Source organism: Heterodontus francisci, chromosome 11 (genome assembly GCF_036365525.1).
Source record: "Heterodontus francisci isolate sHetFra1 chromosome 11, sHetFra1.hap1, whole genome shotgun sequence".
NCBI classification, from domain to species: Eukaryota; Metazoa; Chordata; class Chondrichthyes; order Heterodontiformes; family Heterodontidae; genus Heterodontus; species Heterodontus francisci.
Genome location: NC_090381.1, coordinates 23614432 through 23634905, shown reverse-complemented (window position 1 = coordinate 23634905; position 20474 = coordinate 23614432). Strand labels below are relative to the sequence as shown.

The window sequence follows — 20474 nt, the reverse complement described above, 5'->3', positions numbered from 1 at the left end:
ATATCTATAGAAACTCCTACAATCTGTTTTTAAATTTCTAGCTAGCTTTCTGTTGTACTCCTTATTAACCTTTCAGTCATTCTTTGCTGTTCTTTATATTCTGCCCAATCTTCTGACCTGCCACTCATCTTTGCGGAATTATATGCTTTTTCTTTTTATTTATACTATCTTTAACTTCCTGAGTTAGTCACGGATGGAGCGTCCTTCCCTTAAGAGTCTTTCTTTCTCACTGAAATGTATCTTTTCTGAGTATTCTGAAATATCTCCTTAAATGTCTGCCACTGTATCTCTACTGACCTTCCCTTAACCTAATTTGCCAGTTTACTTTAGCCAGGTCTACCTTTATGCCCTCATAATTGCCCTTATTTAATTTTAAAACACTAGTCTTAGATTCACCCTTCTCTCCCTCAAACTGAATGCGAAATTCAATCATATTATGCTCACTGCTACCTAGGGGCACCTTCATTATGAGGCCATTAACTAATCCTGTCTCATTGCACAGTGTCAAATCTAGTATAGCCTGCTCTCTGGTTGGCTTGAGAATGTGCTGCTCCAAGAAACTGTTATGAAAACACTCTATGACCTCATCATCCAGGCTACCTTTACCAATCTGATTCGTCCAATCTATATGTGGATTAAAATCACCCATGATTATCATCATAACTTTCTCACAAGCCCCCTTTACTTCATTCTGTATACCTCGCCCTACAGCATGCTGTTAGGGGGGTGCAAGTTATAGATGCAAGTTCTTCCTTTAACAGCAAACAAGGAGCCACTAAACAAAGAATTATGAAAATAACACTACTAGATCAATTTTTCACTTTTTGAAGTAATGTTTAAATTTTTCCATCCACGAACACTTTGGTAGACTATTCAAGTGCAAGGACTTACATCATATAAACTGGTAGGTTACCTAACTAGCAAGAAAACAAAATAAACTGCATGGTTACCAATCGCTCTTTAGACAGATTAGACCCACTCTTACACTATGCAAAAAGCACCCATGTCGCAATTCTCAGTTCTTTTCGGCTGGTGGACGTATTAGTACAAGGTCAGCAAATAACTCTCTTCCCACTCAACCAATGCAATAAATTATCTAATGTGGAATAAAAACAAACTAAATACATTTCCGACATATATCAAAGGGGCTTAATGTAAAAAATAAATCTGGATCTCCCAAGGTGAGAACCTGCAACTAGGAAATTATAGACCCGTTAGTCTAATACCTGTGTGGGGAAGGAAGTTATTGGAATCTATAAGGACAGCGTGACTTAGCACCTAGAGAAATATGAGCTGATCAGAGAGCCAACATGGATTTGTAAGGGGTAGGCCATGTCTAATGAACTTAAGATTTTTTTTGAGAAAGTAACTAAAGTAGTGGAAAGGGGAATGTCAATGGATATAGTTTATGGGGACTTCCAGAAGCTATTTGGTTAAGATTCCACATAACAGACAGTCAGATAAAATTAAAGCTCATGAAATTGAAAGCAAATTATTGCAATTATTGACCTGGTTAAGAGATTGTTCAGAAAGAAGATCGAGAATATGGAGATTGGGTAAGTACTCGAATTGGAAGGTGTCCCACAAGGCTCTGTACTCAACTGTTCACTATATTTATTAATTACTTTGATAACGTTATATAGAGCCATATATCCAAGTTTGTCAATGACATGGTAAAACCAGCTAGTCACATGACTACATGAATTTGCACCAACAGTTTGGGCAGAAAGCGGAAAGCTCCTGGACTGAGAAGATCTCTCCTGGCTGGCTCGCCACAGCCTCTCCTGTTTGCCTGCTCAGATCTCTTTCTCACAAGCCTCTAAATCCACTGAAGACACATGAACTCCAAGAGAGAAAAGTATCCTACAGCAAACAAGGTTGAAGAATAAGACTGGGCCCCAACGAAAAGCAAGATCTACCGACAACAAAGGACACTACAGTGAGCTCGAAGAACCATAACACAAAAAAACCTCCTCAGATATTGCCTCAAACTTTTCCACTTTATTTCTTCTGTTTTCTTTCTGTGTCTATCTACAGGCATGTATTACATGTGCATGCTAGCGTGGGCGCATCATGTATCCGTAGGCATTAACCGAATTAGAGTTTAAGTTTAAATTTAATAAAATTTCACTTTTCTTCTTTAAACCTGAGAAAGCCTGTTGTGCTGGTTTCTTTGGCTTATAATTGGAAAGTGGTGAACAAGGATTCACTAAGGTAGAGCTAAAAACACGGTGTGTTTAAAATTAAACCCTGTTACAGTAAGACCAGGTGAAGGGAACCCTTAGACCTCTTTCTCACCTGGTCGTAACACCATGTTTTGTCTTTCACTCTACCTACCACATTTTTCCCCACTGTTAGTTAGTATCACTCTGCCTGATTCACTCATTCTACAAGCCTCTCCTCTTTCTTTTTTGTCTCCACTGCCTCTGTATGGCTCTCCAGAGATCCTTTATTGACAAATTCAATATTCAGCTCATACTTCGGGTACAAAAGGAGATGGAAGCAATATGGACTGGGTTGGAGCAGCAGGATGGAGAGGGGCTGTCGGATGTGCAATTGAGGGAGTGAGGGGCTGCAGCTGGAAAGAAATAATGAGATGCAGCATATGAGGGAAGGATTGAGGAAGGACAGCATTCTGGGAGGGAATCATGGTGCACTAAAGTGTAATTGTGGAAGACAGCGTCCTCAGTGAGGACAGTCAGTAAGCCTGGGAGGATTGTTAAGGGTTGCTGGGCTCTGGCAGCATGCATGGTGGAGTGAGATGCAGAGAGGTAAGGGCACTCAAAGGGAATCTGAAAACTTGGAGAACCCAGGAATTATGGGGGGGGGGGGAAAATCTGGAAGAACTGGTGGGCTGTAGAATCAGTACATTGTCAAGGAGGAGGAGCTAAGTATAGTAATGCTGGAAGACACAGTGTGGAGAAATAGCTGGAGTGTTGGACCAGGTTGGGTGTTGGAGTGGAGCTTGGATATAACAAGAGTGGCAGCACTAAGTGTAATAGTGATACAAAGCACTTAGGAATTGAGATTAGAAGTAGCCAGGATCACAAGTTCGGGTCTGGGAGCACAGACTCTAGCCAGGATCACAACTGAGGTAATGTAGCAGTGATAAGAAACAGTAGTGATGGACAGCAGGCAAGAAGCGTCAGAGAAGGCACAGCTGAATAAGCTTAAGATACAACTTATTGGGGAGTAGGCTGGAGGTAACAATGGGGAATGGGTTTGAGGTGACAATTGCAATGAGGCTATCACATCTCTTCAGAGTGACAGGGGTGCTCACACCAAAGATAACTGCAGTAGAATACTGGAGGTCTGAAGCAAAACATTTTAGAACATCCCAGTCTCTCTTTTCTTATTACACTAATTCTTTCCCATTGTAATTTTTTTTAAATGTTCTTTTTCTCTGTATGACTATTACAACTTTTTACATTATCATACATCACTGGGTCAGGCTTTACTTTCATTGTTTCTGGCTCACTTTACTGTACCTCTATTCTCTCCCCCTCACTCACTCTCCCTCATATGGCTTCAGTGTCTCTTACACATGTTCCTTTGATATACTTATTTTTTTTACCTAATGTCAAACTAATTGTCACGTTATGGTAGAGCTGCTAAATATACCATTTGGCATCAGTCTATACCCCTGCAGATGATGTTTTCGCTCCATTGGAGGGTTGGCCACTATTGAACAGCATTAAAATAGATAGGAATGTCATCGTGGATAGATTAGAAAAGCTCAAAATTGTTAGGGCTCCAGGTTTGGATAACATACATCCAAGGATGACTAAAGAGATGGGACAGGCACTCTGTGAGCCCCTTCCCCATATTTTCAATTGTTCAACAGAGTCAGGGATGGTTCCCTTTGACTGTAAGCTATCTCACATAATTCCTATTTTCAAAAATGGGGACAAATTCGAATCAGCAAACAACAGACATCCATTTGTTGGGATGGTGCTAGAACGGATACGATGCCCTTTAGATCACTAAGGAAAAGAAGGGATCTTTAGAAGTTCACAACATGGCCTTCAAAAAAAAGTCATGCTGAACAAATGAAAGATTTTCTGGAGGAATTCTTTTGGGCAATGGATGAAGGAAATCTGGTACGCATTGTCTACCTGGACTTTCAGAAAGCCTTTTGATAGGATGCTTCACACTAGATTATTTCACAGAATCAAAGCTTGCGTTATTAGTAGAAATTTGAAACAATGGATTCAGAATTGGTTCCAATCCCACAGCCAAAAAGTTGCTATTAACAGATGTGGTTCACCTAGGAGACATTACTCGTAGTGTCCCCTGGAGATTGGTCCTAGGTCGGGTATTCTTCACACTTTTTATTAATAGCCTGGATAGCAATGTTGTGAGTATAGCAAGTTTACAGATGACACCAAAATCTGTGCAACAGTTAAGATCAATTCCAAAAAGATTTTCATCTAATAGGGGAGAGGGCCACACAATGGTAAATTTCATTTAATTGCATGTTGGTAGGGCCGACACTGAATACACACATCATTGGCAGGGAACAATAATTGAAGAGGTCAAGAGAGCAAAAGATCTTGGTGTTATTGTGCACAGATCACTGAAGGTTCATGAGCAACATTGAGACACTAACGAAAGCTAACATGACATTAGTTTGTATTAAGAGAACCATTCAGCATAATCAAAGGGCACCATTTTGACACTGTACGGGTTGCTGGATAGACCACATTTACCAGGTTTGGTCCCTCAACATGACGGGTGATATAGTGGCCTTGGAAAAGATCCAGAAGAGAAGTACAAGAACGATTCCTAGCTTAATGAACTTCAGCTACTCAGAGTCTCAAGGACCTTGATCTGTTTATTTTTCAGCAGCACACTTAGACTTATACTGGGTGGAGGTGGGCTGGGGAAGTGGTCTGAAAGGTCCTCCAACAAGGCTGGATAAAAAAGGCAGTAGCACTGATTGTCAGGCCAGGAGAAACTGGTAGTTCGGGAGTGGAAAGAGAAAGAAAGGCTATGTTATGAATAGCTGTTGGCGGTCTATAAAATAATTAAAAGACTGGATAGTGTCCCTATTGATAGATTATTCCAGTTTATCAAACTGGAGAAGGCCAGGAGTCGCAAGTTTAAACTAAGCAAGAGCAAGAATAGACTGGATGTTGGGCAGTTCTTTTTCTGAAGTAGCAGCGAGCCTTTGGATTGCCTTTCTGCATGCCTTCAAGGAGGAGCTGACTGGGGTAGAGATTGCATCATTACATAGAATTTTACAGTGCAGTAACAAGCCATTCTGCCCAATAACTCTTTTCTGGTGTTAATGCTTCACACAAGCCTCCTGCCACCTTACTTCACCACTCCTTACCAACATATCCTCTAATCCTTTCTCTCTCATGTAGTTACCCAACTTCCCCTGAAATGCATTTGTGCTATTCACCTCAACTACTCCATATGGTACGAGAGAATGGAACTAGCTGAGTAACTCTTACAGAGAGCCAGCACAGACATAAAGAACTGAAATGTCTTCCTCTGTGTTGGAACCATTCTATGATTCTAAGTTCCATATTCTCACCATCCGCAGAGCACAAAGTTTCGCCTGAATTTCCTATTGGGAATATTAGTGACTTTATATTTATGACCCTAGTTTTGGACTCCACCAGAAGTGGAAATACATTCTCTGCATTTACTCTATCTAAACTGAGTTGTGAAGAGAACATAAGGAGGCTACAAAGAGATATAGATAGGTTAAGTGAGTGGGCAAAGATCTGCCAAATGGAGTATAATGTGGGAAAATGTGAAATTGTCCATTTTGGCAGGAAGAATAGCGAAGCAGCATATTATCTAAATGGTGAGAGATTGCAGAGCACTGAGATGCAGAGCGATCTGGGTGTCCTAGTGCATGAATCACAAAAGGTTAGTACGCAGGTACAGCAAGTAATTAGGAAAGCTAATAGAATGTTATCGTTTATCGTGAGGGAAATCGAATACAAAAGTAGGGAGGTTATGCTTCAGTTATATAGGGCATTGGTGAGACCAAATCTGTAGTAGTGTGTACAGTATTGGTCTCGTTATTTAAGGATGTAAATGCATTGGAGGCAGTACAGAGAAGGTTTACTAGACTAATACCTGGAATGGGCGGGTTGTCTTATGAGGAAAGGTTGGCTAGGCTAAGCTTGTATCCGCTCGAGTTTAGTAGAGTAAGAGGCGACTTGATTGAAACATACAAGATCTTGAGGGGTCTTGACAAGGGTGGATGTGGAAAGGATGTTTCCCCTTGTGGGAGAATCTCAAACTAGGGATCACTACTTAAAAATATGGGGTCATCCATTTAAGATAGAGATGAGGAGAAATGTTTTCTCTTGGAGGGTCGTGAGTCTTTAGAACTCTCTTCCTTAAAAGGCAATGGAAGCAAAGCCTTTAAATATTTTTAAGGCAGAGAAGATAGATTCTTGATCAGCAAGGGTGTAAGAGGTTATTGGGGGTAGTCGGGATTGTGGAGTCGAGGTCACAATCAGATCAGCCATGACCTTATTGAATGGCGGAGCAGGTTCAAGGGGCCGAGCGGCCTACTCCTGCTCCTAATTCGTATGTTCGTAACTCCTTCATAATTTTAAAGACCTCCATCAGATCAACTCTCAACCTTCTTTTTTGAGAGAGCCCCAGACTGTTCAGCTTTTCCTGATATTTGTACTCTCTCAATTCTGGTATCATCATTCCAATTCCTTTCATAATATGGAGACCAGAAATGTACACTGTACTCGAGTGTATAGAGAATGCAAGGGTCTTTATAGGTAACAATTGGTTCATGTGATCTCCTAGACTGGTTTTGATCACCTGAGAGGGCCAGAGAGAAATTTACAGTGTATTTTTTTCCCTTAATGATTTGGATTGTTCTGATTTTTGCCTCTCCCCAGAGATTACATGGCTGCAAAGGTCAGGGGAGGGAAGAAGTATTTAACCATCACTGTCTGGCAATCATGGTGTGGGCAGACTGGATGGACCAGCTGACTTTTCCTGGTCATCAATTTTGTTTACTCACATCTGCAAGAGGAGAAGATAGTATACTGGGTCGAGGCTGGGGAAGAGCTCCAAAAGGTCCTGTGAAAAGGGTGGATGAGAAAGACAGAAGTGTTTAGAGTCAGGCCAGGAGAAACTGGTAGTTGGGAAGTTGAAAGAGAAGGGCCAAGAAAGACTATTAAATATAAATAGGAAGATAGACTTGAAAAATTGGGTCTGTTTTTGTTCAAATAGCCGAGATTAAGGGGTGATTAAAATAATGAAGGAATGATACAGGATATATAGAAAGAGACATTTATATTGATCAAGTCGAGGGTGAGGGAACAGATTCAGACAACAGAGAAGGCAGCTATTCAGCCCATTGTGTCTGCTGACTCATTCAAAGAGTATATTCAATTCGTCCCACTCCCCTGCCCTTTCCCGATAGCTCTGCAATTTTTCCTTTTCAAGTATTGATCCAGTTCTCTCTTGACTGTTACAAATGGATCTGTTTCCACCACCCTTTCAAGGAGTGCATTCCAGATAATAACAGCTCACTACGTAAAGAATTTCTGATCATCTTGCCGATTATCTGAACTCTGTCCTCTGGTTCTCAACCCTTGTGCTAGTAGAAACAGATTCTCCTTACTTGCTATATAAAAACCCCTTCCCTACTTTGAGAACAATCCCAGCTTCAGTACTCTCTCTGCACAACTTCTCCCTAATAAAATTCTGGTAAATCTCCTGAGCATCCTCTGCAAGGCTTTGATACTCATTCTGAAGTGTGGTGCCCAGAATTGGAGGCCTAACCAGTTATTTATAAAGGTTTAACTAACTTCTTTGCTTTGGTACGCTATGTCTCTATTTTTAAAGCTATGGATCCCACAAGCTTCTGTTTAAAAAACAAACTGCTTTATCAACTTGTCCTGGCACCTTCAAAAATATGTGTAAGTGAATCCAAGTCTCTCTCCTGCTGCACCCCTTTTAAAATTGTACCATTTAGTTTATAATGTGTCTGCTCATTTACCACACAAGTGACTACACTGCAAAAGTACTTTATTGGCCGTAAAGCACTTTGGGACGTCTGAAAGAAATGTAAGTTCTTTCAAAATATATAATTTAAAACTTCTTTGCATTAACTTTCATCTGCCATGTTTCTTCGCATTTCACTCGTCTGTATGCACTCCTGAAGCCTGTTACTATCCTCTTCGGTTTACTACATTTACAAGTTTTGCATCTTCTGGCATTGTATCATTTGAAATTGTGACCCCTTTTCCCAAGTCCAGGTCATAAATATATATCAAAAATATACAGGATTAAATACATGAGCTTTAGGATCGAGAGCAAGCTAAATTTTTCTTTTAAAAATGGGCAGGAAGTTGTGGAATGCACTACTGGAATTAGTGACTGAAGCTGAGATCACGTCAGGTTTTAAGAAAAGGTTAGATAGGTAATTGGAAGGAAAGGACAATAAAGGCATACATAGGGGAACAGGGCAGGTACATGGATTAGGACTATGACTTGTATGGAGGATAAATACTGATATGGACTGGTAGGGCCAACAGGCCTTTTCCCAGTTGTATTTTCTACGTAATTCCTGAGAGCAGGCAAGAAACATAAATTGCACCAATAAGCAACCCAATGCATGCCCCTGTACAACCCTATCAAAATGACCCAACTAACTGAAGTTTGAGTTTTTATTATCTTCAAAGCCCCAAAAACATGCTTCCTATTGTGGTGCCAGCAATTTTTCAACACTTGGAAGTTTGAAGGGACAGGGCTTAAAACAATCAGATAAACCCACCTAAAAGGGTGCAAATGCATGCTGGAGCTCTAGTCTGTTACCTTGTTCAGTCTCTTCAGCTGACTTGGGTTGGCGTTTTGAACACCAACGAACTCAAGTCTCAGACTCCTTCAGTTGGAAACATGCCCCCAATGAAAAGCAAAGTTGAAGGCTTTTCCAACATAGAACGTATTTAGATAAGAATGAAATTTTACTGTAAAACTTTTAGTATCTTATAGAATCATAGAAAGGGTTACATCACAGGAGGAGACCATTTGGCCTGTTGTGTTGTGCCGGCTCTCTGCAAGAGCAACTCAGCAAGCCCCACTCCCCTGCCTTCCACCTCATTACAGACCTTCCCTTTTGTTCTTTCCTCCCCTCCCCCCTTTCCCTGCACTTGCTTAAAACTGGAAATATTTTCCAATTCTGATAAAAGGGCAGATATTGTACTCTCTCCCCACAGATGTTGCCTGATCTGCTGAGTATTTCCAGCAGTTTGTGTTTCAAGTGGCGCAGTGGTTAGCACCGCAGCCTCACAGCTCCAGCGACCCGGGTTCAATTCCGGGTACTGCCTGTGTGGAGTTTGCAACTTCTCCCTGTGTCTGCGTGGGTTTCCTCCCACAGCCAAAAGACTTGCAGGTTGATAGGTAAATTGGCCATTATAAATTGCCCCTAGTATAGGTAGGTGGTAGGGGAATATAGGGACAGGTGAGGATGTGGTAGGAATATGGGATTAGTGTAGGATTAGTATAAATGGGTGGTTAATGGTCGGCATAGACTTGGTGGGCCGAAGGGCCTGTTTCAGTGCTGTATCTCTAAATTATATAAACTAGATTTGTATTCCCTGGAATTTAGACAGTTAAGGTGATCTGATCGAAATTTTCAAGATATTATAGGAACTGAAAGAGTAGAGAGAGAAACTATGAGACATCACCAAAAATTAGGAGCAGACACTTCAGGAGTGAAATTAGGAAACACATCTATAGTCAAAGGGGGTTTGGAAAGTTTGGAAATCTCTTCTGCAAATGGCAATTGATGCTTGATCTAATTGTTTGATTTATAATTAGCGATTGATAGATTTTTGTTAACCAAAGGTATAAAGTGATACGGAACAAAGGGAAGTACATAGAGTTAGGTTACAGATCAGCCACCATCTCTCTGAATGGCAAAACAGGCTCGAGGAGCTAAATGACTGACTCCTGCTCCTATTCTTTGCTTTTTAATCCCAAAATGCACTACCCCACACCATAATCTGATTTAACCTGCAACTATTTTCCATTTTCCAATTCTATTAACTGTCTTCCTGAGGTCCTTTATAGCCCACCTCAATGTTTGCCAAACCTGCTCCTTTTGTGTCATCAACAAATTTGGAGATTGCACTCCCTATATCCAGTCCAAATCTTCACTATTATATACCAAAAATAAAAAAAAAATTAATCCAGCTCAAATCCCAGAGTTACAGTACTTCCAACCCTTCTTCAGTCCAAGCAACACCCATTTACCCTGTTTCCGCATCATATCCCTCCATAGTTATTAATGTTGCTTGGTAGTACAGAACTTGAGTATTGATGAAAAAAGAGACATGATTTTTTTCAGCAATACTCAAGTTATTAATGTGTCTAACTTCCAATTTTGTTTTAGTTTGTGCATTTACATGCATACCACTAGATCCCAATTTCTTGGAAAGTTGGCCCGTCTCCTTATCCTGGTTTTCTAGTTCAATTTTTTTTCATAGCATTTGACTGTTTCATTTCTTTTTGCCTCATAGCTTGCTTCTCTCCCTTTCTCCTCTTATTTTTCTCAATTTATTTCAGCTAATTCTTCTGCTTCTACCCAATATCTATTAACCTACTTCTATCTCTCAAGACTCAAACCAAGACTTGCTCCACTATATCTGTATAAATCTTCCTCCACCACTCTATTCACCCTCTGCACAAGGGCACTGGTATTATTTTCATTCAAATAAAGGTCATCACTTTGGGATAGCATTTTCCTTACTAAAAAACACTTCAATGCCTCAAGAATGTGAGCCCTGCACTCTGCACTCCTGCACCAGCCATTCAGCCACACTGACCTTTCTTAACTTACCCATCATGTGGCACATGAAACAATCTTTAGATTTACCATCCTTTAGGTTTTGTTTCCCAACCTAGTTCCTAACTCCTTAAACTGCAAGATTTCAAAAGTCCTTCTATTTATGTCATTGGTTCCAACCTGGGCCATGACTCTGGCTACATTTCCTCCTTTCCAGAAATGTTTTCACCCATTCCATGATGCTCTTCACATTGGCACTAGGGAGATAACATTTGGGTCTCCTGGTCATGATTGAAAAAGTGCTGTCTATACCTCAGTCATTACCATCACTCTCCTAAACCTACAGTCTACCTGCCTCAATTCCTTGGGTAGTCTCTTGTTTCACAGTTGTTGCTTGGGAACAGCTGAGTCGCTGTTACTGTCAAACACTCATTTACTTGCAACCCTTGTGTACTCTGTAGCCAAGTACTCTGCGCCGATATGGACCTGAAGTAGCCACACTCGACTTGGTGATATCCAGCTGAACGCCGCAATGCAGCAGATCACTGGAATGCTCAAGTTGACCCCAACACATCGCCCTCCCATCATTTGCTGCGATGCCACAACCGTCCAGGAAGACCAGTGAATTGAGGAAAATGAATGACTCCACATCGACCAGGACCTCGACAATGTCCTTCAACACTGTTTGAAGTTGGACAAACCCTTCTGAACCAAACCAAAGCAATAAACTCACACAATGCAACTTATTACACAACTGGAAAATTTAAAACTCTCCAGCATGCGATTGTGATCACCCAGAACAGACAATGGGTCATGCAACTACTCAATACCCGGTTCACAAATACAAAGGAGGCATCACAGTAATACACTCCACTACTCACTAGTGCAAATATCTGGCTTAACCCCCTGAATGTAAAATTATAGTTGTTGCTCCATATCTACATAAGAAAGAGAGACTACTTATTGGTTTGACAGTTTCAGTAACTCAGGGGTTCCATATAGCAGTGTCTCCCCCTATTATCCCTGTGGATGGTCACCCATTTCTCTCATTTTGCTTTATCCCTGTGTCTAGCATTGCCTCTTGAATGACCACATTCTGAAGAGTACTACCCAGAAACTCTTCATCCTCTCTGATGCTGCAGAGTGTGACCAATTATTCTTCAAGCCCAGAGAAGCGCTGCTCCAATTTTCTGACACAATTATCATGGGCTGCTCTAGAATGCATTGAGAATTCATGATGGTCCACATATTGCACTTACAAGGGTTCACTGCACTGCCACGTCTTTCTGTAAACTGCTCTTACTCAAGTACGAATATTGGGGAAAAAGATCCTATCCAATGGCATCTCAGGTGCGAACGCTCTTAGTTGCTAAACTCCACACTGTCCTGGCCTCTCACAGCTCAGCTCAAATGTATATCATCTTAACATACACGCTAGCCTAACTGCCACTGGAAAAAACTGCCAGAGGACAGCTAATCAAACATTTTTTGCAATCAATTAATTACCTATTAGTCCCTCAAACAGCTCTACATTGTTGAGCAGCTAAAATTAAATAAAATGCACTTAAATGGAGCACAGTAAAATATATAAGTGAATATTTCAGAAATTATGTTCCAATCAACCCCACTGAGGCTAAATGCCACGCTCCATTATTGCAGGTGCAGTCTTTCAAGTGAATCCTGAAACTGAGGGCCCCTTCTGTCTGTTCGGGAAGATTTAAAACGTTCCAACAACAGTATTCTGAGAACCCCAGAGTCCCGATATCCCAGGCAACAATCCTCTCTCAAACAACACCACCGAAAACATTTCAACTGGTAGCTGACCTTTTTGGTACTTTTTTGTACACAAGTTAACTGCTGCATTGGCCTACATAGTTTTGAAGTACAGTCACCGCTAACAGTGCTTCATTGCATGGCAAGTGTTTTGGGATGTCCCAATGTTGTGATAAAGCATCATATAAATGCAAGTTCATTCTTTCTTAGAACCTCAGAATTGTATATGTGACATGTATAGGGAGCCAGAGAGGGAAATTAAAGTAGCCCTGCAAGCCAGGCCTAATAATCAAAACAATAATTCAACTAAACAGATTATATTGTATCAAAAAAAAAACTAGAACATACTGTGGAAGCGGTCTACTTGATGTTCCTGCTGTACTGGTACTGGGCTCTTCTGCTATTCCACCACCATCCAAGTACATTGTGACAGCCATCTCCAGATTGTTGCCACATGCTTCTAATATATGCTTCCCAACACTTTCACTGGCACCTAAATCACATAAAAACTTATTAGAGAACTCAGGGTATTCACCACAATAACTAGTGTTTAATAGCATGCATGCTGTTTAACTGCTTAAAAGTATACAGGTCATCCATTCTCCTATTTAAATGTAAGCCACTTCATTTTAGTGTTACTACGTCAAGGGAGTCATTGTTACCAATACACTATAGTAAAAAAATAATTACACACTTGACGAACTAAAAGTCTCACAAACCACAAATTACTACCAGGGGACCTGGAAGCACCAGTACTCATCTCAGCATTATGTACAGGTATAAAGAATATTCAGCACCAAACAGGCATTCAACCCAATTAGTCTGTGCAGGTGTTTATACTTCACACAAAACCCCTTCCATCCCATCTACCTCATCTTAGCCATCCAGCATATCTTTCTATTGCCCTTTCTCTCATGTACTCGTCTACCTTCCTTTTGAAAGTATCCAAGCTATCTGTCCTGCAGTAGTAAGTTCCACATTCTAACCACTCAGTGAAGTAATTTCTCATTTCCCTATTGGATTTATTAACTATCTTGTATTTATGGCCCCTGGTTTTGGATTCTTCCACAAGTGGCAACAGTCTCTCCACATCTACCCTGTTCAACACATTCATAATGTAAAGACCTCGATCAAATCACCTCTGAAGCTCCTCTTCGAAAGAAAAGAGCCACAACCTATTCAATCTTTCCTGATGGCTAGAATCTCAGATCTGGTACATTCTTGCAAATCCTTTTTGTAAATCCTCTATGTCCTTTTTATAATATGGAGTCCTGAACTATGCACAGTACTTTAAATGCGGCCAATGGAAGTTTAACATAACTTCACTACTATTGAATTCTATATTCCTAGAAATAAATTCCACTGCTTTAACATTTTTAGTTGCTTTGCTGACCTGTGATGCTGCTTTTAATGATTTTTTTTTCACCTGTATCCCTTGGCTCTTCTACACGAGTTTATTTTCTCAGGTGCAAGGGATGCTTCTGATTTTCTTGCCAAAGTGCATCACCTCACAATAATCTGTCCAGGTTAATTTGCCACTTAACTGCCCAGTCCACAAGTTTTCTAATATCTTCCTGTATTATGTTGCATCCTTCAAGTGTTCACCAGAACCAGCTCCCAAGCTTGGCATCATCTTGGCAAGGACCCTGTCCCTATATCATCCAATCATACAGCACAGGAGGCCATTGGGCCTGCTCTCTGGTGGAGCTATCCAATCAGTCCTGCCCATCCTTTCCCCATAGCCCTGTAATTTTTTTTCCCCTTGAAGTATTTATTCAATTCCCTTGTGAAAATTATGGGAATCTGCTTCCACCATCCTTTCCAGATCATCATAACTTGCTCTGTAAAAGTAATTCTCATCTCCCCTCTAGTTCTTCGACCAATCTGTGAACTCTGCTTACCGACCTTCCTTGTAGGTTAAAGTGGCTGAGTGGCCTACTCCTGTTCCTTTATGAAAAGTTTCTCCTTATTTACTCTCAAAACTCTTCATAGTTTTGAACACCTTTATTAAATCTCCCCTTAACCACAGTGCTATTAGGAAAGGAGTTCCAAGATTTTGTCCCAGCCATGGTCTTACAAACTTGATTTGAGTTTTTTTTTTAATATAAGTTACTAGGTTAGTGGATGAGGGTAATCCCTTCGATATTGTCCACCTGGATTTTCAGAAAATCTTTGATAAGATACTCATGTTAGGTTACTTCACAAGATAGAATCTTGTGGGATGAGTGGGAATTTGATATGGATGAGGAATTGGTTCGAATTCCGCACCCAAAAAGTTGCAGTGAATGGCTGTGGATCAGCCTGGAGTCAGGTTACTAGTAGTGTCCAAGGATCAGTGTTAGGCCCACTACTGTTCACTGCTTTCATTAATGACCTGAGCAGTGGTGTCAGGATTATGCTTAGTAGGTTTGCAGGTGATACTAACATTTGTGTAAGGTTAAGACAGTGAACAAGTACAATCTTCTGCAAAAGGATTTAGGTGCACTGGGAAAATGGGCCAAGGAACAGAAAATTACGTTTAATGTAGTTAAACGCAGCATCTTGCATGTATGCAGAACTAACATACTCCAACAGATAATAATACACTTATTTATAGGGAGCAATATTGAAAGTGGTCAAAATAAAAGGATCACGATGTAATGTGCACAGATCACTGAAGGCTCGCAAACACTGCAGAAAAGCTGTAGCCAAAACAATTAGGGTATTGGGTTGTACTAAAAGAATCATTCAATACAAGTCAAAAGGACACAACTGTATCATTGGTTACACCACATCTGCAGTATTGCACCTAGTTTTGGTCCCCTCACATGGTGTGTACATAGCAGCCTTGAAAAATGTTTAGAGAAGTGACAGGAAACAGAGAGTAGTGGTTAATGGGTGTTTTCCAGATTGGAGGAAGGTTTGTAGTGGAGTTCTTCAGGAGTCAGTGTTGGAACCCTTGCTCTTCATGATATATATTAATGACCTAGACCAGGGTTGCCCAACCCTTTCACAGGCAGGACCACATAACAATTTTTGTCTTACATGGGGGGCTGCTGAGACAATTTCTAAAGGTAAAGGCATTAAAATTTATCTTACTATTAATAATAACAACAGTGCTGCATTTTTGTGAAGAAGCTTTAAATGAGAAGACTAATTTATTGACTACGTTCTAGTCACTATGTTGGACACTGATTTAGTGAGACACCTGGTACATTTTTGCTTGCACAAGTAGTCAATGTTTGCCTGTAAACTTGTTGTAGCAATGCGGAGTCTTCCAGATCGGCGTCCATCTGTCAGGAGTGATCTTGATCACTCTCTCTCTCTCTCTCTCTCTTACCCCCCCGCCCACTCTCTCTGTCCCTCTTTCCACCTCTCTCTCTGCCCCTTTCTCCCTCGTTTTTGCCCTTTCATCCTCTCTCTCTCCCTTTTTCTCTCGCAGTGTCTGTCCCTTCTCCCTCTCTTGCTGTCTGTACCCCTTTCTCCCTCTCTCGCTGTGTCTGTCCCACCTTCCCTCTCTCACTCTCTCTCTCTGTCCCCCCTTCTCTCTCTCACTCTGTCTGTCTGTCCCCCCTTCTCTCTCTCTGTTTGTCTGTCCCCCCTTCTCTCTCTCTCTCTCTGTCTGTCCCCCCTTCTCTCTCTCTCTCTGTCTGTCCCCCCTTCTCTCTCTCTCTCTCTCTCTCTCTCTGTCCCCCCTTCTCTCTCTCTCTCTCTCTGTCCCCCCTTCTCTCTCTCTCTGTCCCCCCTTCTCTCTCTCTCTCTCTCTCTCTCTCTGTCTGTCCTTCCTTCTCTCTCTCTCTCTGTGTCTGTCCTTCCTTCTCTCTCTCTCTCTGTGTCTGTCCTTCTCTCTCTCTCTCTCTGTCTCTGTCTGTCCTCCCTTCTCTCTCTCTGTCTCTGTCTGTCCTCCTTCTCTCTCTCTGTCTCTGTCTGTCCCCCCCTTCTCTCTCTCTGTCTGTCCCCCCTTCTCTCTCTCTGTCTGTGTCTGTCCCCCCTTCTCTCTCTCTCTCTCTGTGTCTATCCCCCCTTCTCTCTCTCTCTCTCTGTGTCTATCCCCCCTTCTCTCTCTCTCTCTCTGTGTCTATCCCCCCTTCTCTCTCTCTCTGTCTGTCCCCCTTCTCTCTCTCTGTCCCCCCTCTCTCGCTCTCTCTCTGTCCCCCCTCTCTCGCTCTCTCTCTGTCCCCCCTCTCTCGCTCTCTCTCTGTCCCCCTCTCTCGCTCTCTCTCTGTCCCCCCTCTCTCGCTCTCTCTCTGTCCCCCTCTCTCGCTCTCTCTCTGTCCCCCCTCTCTCGCTCTCTCTCTGTCCCCCCTCTCTCGCTCTCTCTCTCTCTCTCTGTCTGTCCCCCCTTCTCTCTCTCTCTCTCTCTGTCCCCCCTTCTCTCTCTCTCTCTCTCTCTCTCTCTCTCTCTCTGTCCCCCCTTCTCTCTCTGTCCCCCCTTCTCTCTCTCTCTCTCTGTCCCCCCTTCTCTCTCTCTCTCTCTGTCCCCCCTTCTCTCTCTCTCTCTCTCTGTCCCCCTTCTCTCTCTCTCTCTCTCTCTCTGTCCCCCCCTTCTCTCTCTCTCTCTCTCTGTCCCCCCTTCTCTCTCTCTCTCTCTCTGTCCCCCCTTCTCTCTCTCTCTCTCTCTGTCCCCCCTTCTCTCTCTCTCTCTCTCTGTCCCCCCTTCTCTCTCTCTCTCTCTCTGTCCCCCCTCTCTCTCTCTCTCTGTCCCCCCTCTCTCTCTCTCTCTCTCTCTGTCCCCCCTCTCTCTCTCTCTCTCTCTCTGTCCCCCCTTCTCTCTCTCTCTCTCTCTCTGTCCCCCCTTCTCTGTCTGTCCCCCCTTCTCTCTCTCTCTCTGTCTGTCCCCCTTCTCTCTCTCTCTCTGTCTGTCTGTCTGTCCCCCCTTCTCTCTCTCTCTCTGTCTGTCTGTCTGTCCCCCCTTCTCTCTCTCTCTCTCTCTCTTTCCCCCTTCTCTCTCTCTCTCTCTCTCTCTCTCTGTCCCCCCTTCTCTCTCTCTCTCTCTCTGTCCCCCCTTCTCTCTCTGTCTGTCCCCCCTTCTCTCTCTGTCTGTCCCCCCTTCTCTCTCTGTCTGTCTGTCCCCCCTTCTCTCTCTGTCTGTCTGTCTGTCCCCCTTCTCTCTCTCTCTATCTGTCCCCCCTTCTCTCTCTCTCTATCTGTCCCCCCCTTCTCTCTCTCTCTCTGTCTCTGTCTGTCCCCCCCTTCTCTCTCTCTCTCTGTCTGTCACCCCCTTCTCTCTCTCTCTCTGTCTGTCCCCCCCTTCTCTCTCTCTCTCTGTCTGTCCCCCCCTCTCTCTCTCTGTCTCTGTCTGTCCTCCCTTCTCTCTCTCTGTCTCTGTCTGTCCTCCCTTCTCTCTCTCTGTCTGTCTCTGTCTGTCCTCCCTTCTCTCTCTCTGTCTGTCTCTGTCTGTCCTCCCTTCTCTCTCTCTCTCTCTCTCTCTGTCCCCCCTTCTCTCTCTCTCTGTCCCCCCTTCTCTCTCTCTCTGTCCCCCCTTCTCTCTCTCTCTCTCTCTGTCCCCCCTTCTCTCTCTCTCTCTCTCTCTCTCTCTCTCTCTCTCTGTCCCCCCTTCTCTCTCTCTCTCTCTCGGTCCCCCCTTCTCTCTCTCTCTCTCTCTCTCTCTCTCTCTCGGTCCCCCCCTTCTCTCTCTCTCTCTCTCTCTCTCTCGGTCCCCCCTTCTCTCTCTCTCTCGGTCCCCCCTTCTCTCTCTCTCTCTCTCGGTCCCCCCTTCTCTCTCTCTCTCTCTCTCTCTCTCTCGGTCCCCCCTTCTCTCTCTCTCTCTCTCTCTCTCTCTCGGTCCCCCCTTCTCTCTCCTCTCTCGGTCCCCCCTTCTCTCTCTCTCTCTCTCTCTCTCTCGGTCCCCCCTTCTCTCTCTCTCTCTCTCTCGGTCCCCCCTTCTCTCTCTCTCTCTCTCTCGGTCCCCCCTTCTCTCTCTCTCTCTCTCTCTCTCGGTCCCCCCTTCTCTCTCTCTCTCTCTCTCTCTCTCTCGGTCCCCCCTTCTCTCTCTCTCTCTCTCTCTCGGTCCCCCCTTCTCTCTCTCTCTCTCGGTCCCCCCTTCTCTCTCTCTCTCTCTCTCTCTCTCGGTCCCCCCTTCTCTCTCTCTCTCTCTCTCTCTCGGTCCCCCTTCTCTCTCTCTCTCTCTCTCTCTCTCTCTCTCTCTGTCTCCCCTTCTCTCTCTCCCTCTGTCCGTCTGTCCCCCCTTTCTCTCTCTCCCTCTGTCCGTCTGTCCCCCCTTTCTCTCTCTCTCTCTCTGTCTGTCCCCCCTTCTCTCTCTCTCTCTCTCTCTCTGTCTGTCCCCCCTTCTCTCTCTCTCTCTCTGTCTGTCCCCCCTCTCTCTTCTCCCTCTCTCTCTCTCCTTCTTTCCCTCTCTCATTCCTCTCTATCCCTCTTTCTCTCTCTCTGACTGTCCCCACCTTATTGCTCTTTCTGACCCCTTCTCTCTCACTATCTGTGTCTGCCTCCCTTCTCTCTCTCCCTCTGTCTGTCAGTCCCCCCCTTCTCTCTCTCTGTCTGGCCCCCCCTTCTCTCTCTCTGTCGCTGTCTGCCCCCACTTCCCTCTCTGTCCCCTTCTTCTCTGTGTGTCTGTTCCCACCTCTCGCCCTCTCTCTCTCTGTCCTCCTTTCTCTCTCTCTCTCTCTGTCCCTCCTTTCTCTCTCCCTCTCTCTGTCCCCCTTTCTCTCTCGGTCGCCCCCCACCCTCTCTCTCTGTCCCCGCTCCCCCTCTCTCTCTCTGTCTGTCTGTTTCGTCCCCTCTCTCTCTCTGTTCTGCCTCCTCCTCTGTCCCCCCTTCCCCTCTCTCTCTCGTAAATCGTGTTTGACTAATTTGCTAGAGTTCCTGGAAGATGTAACAAGTAAAGTGGATAATGGGGATCCTGTAGATGTAGTATATCTGGACTTCCAGAAGGCATTTGATTAAGTGCCGCTCAAGAGGTTAATACACAAGGTAAGATCACATGGGGTTAGGGGCAATTTATTAGCTTGGATAGAGGATTGGCTAACCAACAGAAAACAGAGAGTCGGGATAAATGGGTCCTTTTCTGGTTGGCAAGATGTAACTAGTGGGTGCCACATGGTTCGGATCCTCGGGGCCACAACTATTTACAATCTACATTAATGACTTGGATGCAGGGATAGAAAGTACCATAGCCAAATTTGCAAATGACACTAAAATAGGTGGGATAGTAAGTTGCAATAAAGAAATAAGAAATTTACAAATGCATTTGGATAGGTTAGGTGAATGGGCCAAAATGTGGCAGATGGAGTTTAATGACGAAAAGTGTGAGGTTATCCATTTTGGTCGAAGAATAGACAGGCTAATTATCAAAATGGAGAGAAACTTCAGTGTATCGGTGCAGAAGGATCTGGGTGTCCTCGTGCATGAATCATAGAAAACTAGTATGCAGGTGCAGCAGGTAATAAAGAAGGCAAATGGAATTTTGGCATTTACTGTTAAAGAAATAGAGTATAAAAGTAGGGAAGTGTTGCTGCAACTGTACAAGACATGTGAGACCGCACCTGGAGTACTGCATACAGTTTTGGTCCCCTTACTTGAGGAGGGATGTAGTTGCATTGGAGGCAGTTCACTAGATTGATTCCAGAGATGAGGGGTTTGTCTTATGAAGAGAGATTGAGCAGTTTACGCCTCTACTCTCTAGAGTTTAGAAGAGTGAGAGGATATATAATTGAGGTATATAAGATGATTAAGGGGTTTGACAAAGTAGACATAGAGAGGATGTTTCCTCTGGTGCGGCAATCTAGAACAAGAGGTCATAGTTTTAGGATAAGGGGCAGCAGATTTAAAACAGAGATGAGGAGAAATTACTTCTCTCAAAGGGTCACGAGTCTGTGGAATTCACCAACCCAGAGTGCGGTGGATGCCGGGACATCGAGTAAATTTGAGGAGACAGACAGATTTTTAATTAGTAATGGGTTGAAGGGTTATGGAGAACGGA

At 43.5% G+C, this 20474-nt stretch overlaps 1 protein-coding gene across 2 annotated transcripts in view; it reads right to left on the bottom strand.

The window, feature by feature from the left end:
• The window catches only part of ubxn7 (UBX domain protein 7), a 97520-nt gene that overhangs the window by 70367 nt on the left and 6679 nt on the right, over nt 1-20474 (bottom strand). For both annotated transcript variants that reach the window (XR_010975935.1, XM_068041831.1), the window contains exon 2: nt 12905-13049. Coding sequence is in view for 1 of the 2 variants with exons in the window: in XM_068041831.1 (XP_067897932.1) it covers nt 12905-13049 (145 nt within the window). In the remaining variant the exon portion in view is untranslated. The remainder of the gene's footprint in view (nt 1-12904; nt 13050-20474) is intronic.